The 2,366-nt window shown below is 64.9% G+C and overlaps 1 protein-coding gene across 1 annotated transcript in view; it reads right to left on the bottom strand.

The window, feature by feature from the left end:
- EXD3 (exonuclease 3'-5' domain containing 3) overlaps positions 1–2,366 on the bottom strand; it is a 117,425-nt gene that overhangs the window by 99,077 nt on the left and 15,982 nt on the right. The window contains exon 2 of the mRNA XM_011985180.1: positions 1,767–1,831. Coding sequence (XP_011840570.1) covers positions 1,767–1,831 — 65 coding nt within the window. The remainder of the gene's footprint in view (positions 1–1,766; positions 1,832–2,366) is intronic.

The following is a 2,366-nucleotide window of genomic DNA, read 5'->3' on the forward strand; positions in this document are numbered from 1 at the left end:
ACCGCCCCATCACAGGCTGCTGGGCAGTGGGGCTGGGAAGGGTCCAATGAACCAGGGAAACCCCACTCTGGGACTGCGTCTACTCCAGGCCCTAGCCCTGTTCCAGCCCTGCCTCCTCCTCCTGCCCCTCTCCCGGGTTGCTCTCACCCACCCAGCATACAGGCTCCCCCCTCATTTTAGAGGAACACCCACAGCCCTCCCAGACCATCAACAGTCCCATTTACCCCCTTTATATTGCAGACTGCCCCAAGGAGTTCTCCAAAATCCTGGTCTCCATCTCCCTCCTGTGGGGGCACCTGGTGGCTATGCCACCATATGGGGGTCTCCAGGACCTCCACGTGCAGCCAGCTCTAGGGTTGGGCTTCTCTTCAGCACCCAGGACCCCAAAGGACCTCATCTTCAAGGTTCCTGGCCCACCCAGGGCCCCTGGGCAGGTGGCATTCGCCAGCTTGCTGGAACCTGGGAATGTGATGGAGGCGCCAGGAGGAGGTGAGAGCATGAGGAGGAGGCGAGGGCATGGGGAGGAGGTGAGGGTGCAGCGGGGGGGGGGCGGTAAGAGCACAAGGAGAAGGTAAGAGCACGAGGAGGAGGTGAGAGTGCGAGAAGGAGGTGACAGCGTGAGGAGGAGGTGAGAGCGCGAGGAGCAGGTGAGGGCGCGGGGCTGCGGTAAGAACATGAGAAGGAGGCGGCCAGGGCGCGGGGAGGCGGCGAGGGCACAGGGAGGCGGTGAGGGCACAGGCACAGGTTCCCCATGACGATGAAGCGCACTAGGGCCTCATGACTGTCAGCGGGGCCTGAAGCAGTTTGCAGCCCTGTCTGCTCAAAGCGCTGCTCAAAGGAGACGCCAGGATGAACGTCAGGACAGTCAGGACATAGGGAGGAAAGGACGGTGGAATCCCACAACTCAGACACGTGGGGGCGCGGAGGGCAGGACCCGGGGAGGCTCACACCGCACACACAGCTGCCAGAGAGCGAGGGAGACTGAGCGTCACAGACGAAGGTCCGACAAGAGCCTGGAAACGGAACAGAGGGAAATCTCAAAGGCAAGGACAGAGATTCACAAGCTGGAGGCCCAAGAAGCCACCGAGCTGTCGGACAAACAAAAGCTGGCAGAGGCGGGTGCAGGAGGAAGGCAGACGCAGAGCAGGCAGCGCCAGGGCTGGGGTTGGAGGGCGTCCCCTGGGCCTGCAGGAGCAACCTCGGGCCAGCAGACGCGGCACTCAGGACTTGGCAGCCTCCTGTGCACAGGCCATTGCCACTAAGGAACCGGAATCCACATCTGCCCCCACAGGTGGCCGGCCCTCCCTCTGCAGCCTCTCCCCGGCCTCTCCCACCCAGCCTCCTGCCCTGCTCAAGTCCCACCCCTTCCTAAGGCCTCCCTGCCCTGGACACCTGGACACCTGCCCCAGTGGCCACCCCGGGTCTGGGTGCCCTGGCGGTGGCAGGATGGGGCCTTAGGCCTGGCAGTGCTGGTGACAGCTGTGTCCCTGCAGATGAGTGGACCCTGCACCTCCCAGAGGTGACCTCAGAGGGGCTGCTGGGGCCAGGCAGGGCCTTTACCACCCTGGGGCCTTGAGGAAGGCCGCCCCCTGCCCCACACAGGCCACCCTGGATGCAGTCTGGGGCAGCCACTACCGCAGGACCCTGTGGCCGTGGGGGGCTGTGCAGCTTCCCGAACAGGGAGGCCTCCTGTTAGGCCAGTCTCTGCCCAACAGTCAGTTCTGCCAGCTGTGACTCTGCCACCCGTGGCAGCCACGTCCACTTACCTGCTGCCGCTCCCGCGTGGACCACAGGGTCTGCAGGGCCTGCAGGAGCAGGAGGGGGTCCTGGCCTGTGGAGACAAGATAACAGCCGTGGGAGGGGCAGGTGCAGGAACTGCGGCATAGCCAGCTGGGAAGTCCCTCCCACTGACCCACAACGCCTGGGGCTCCTCTGGACCTGGGGGCCGGAAGCCCTCCCCCACCTCTGTCCGGCACACACATACCCGCCAGGTGCAGCGGCACCCACTCTGGCCCAGGCTCACCCCTGTCCCTTCCCTGTGGCCCGTAGCCACCCAACCAGCTGAGTCCGCCCGGCAGCATTTCCACGCTCAGCCCTGGGAGCTGGGCCTCATCTTTCAGCTGCAGTCACAGAGCAGCCCTCGTGGGCCTGAGCCTCTACCTCCTCCGCCCAGCGCCCTGGGCAACCTCATCAGCATCTTCTCGCCCAAACCCTGCACCACAGTCCTGGCACCATGAGGACCCCAAGCCCCTGCCCTCTTTAGGTCTCAGTCCCTGGCCCTCCTGCACCGCCCCCTCCCTCCAGTCACAACTGGGAGGCCCCCACCTCACTGTGCAAGCTCTGCAGCAAAAGTGCTGACCGAAGAC

Source organism: Mandrillus leucophaeus, unplaced genomic scaffold (genome assembly GCF_000951045.1).
Source record: "Mandrillus leucophaeus isolate KB7577 unplaced genomic scaffold, Mleu.le_1.0 Scaffold28, whole genome shotgun sequence".
Lineage (NCBI taxonomy): Eukaryota > Metazoa > Chordata > Mammalia > Primates > Cercopithecidae > Mandrillus > Mandrillus leucophaeus.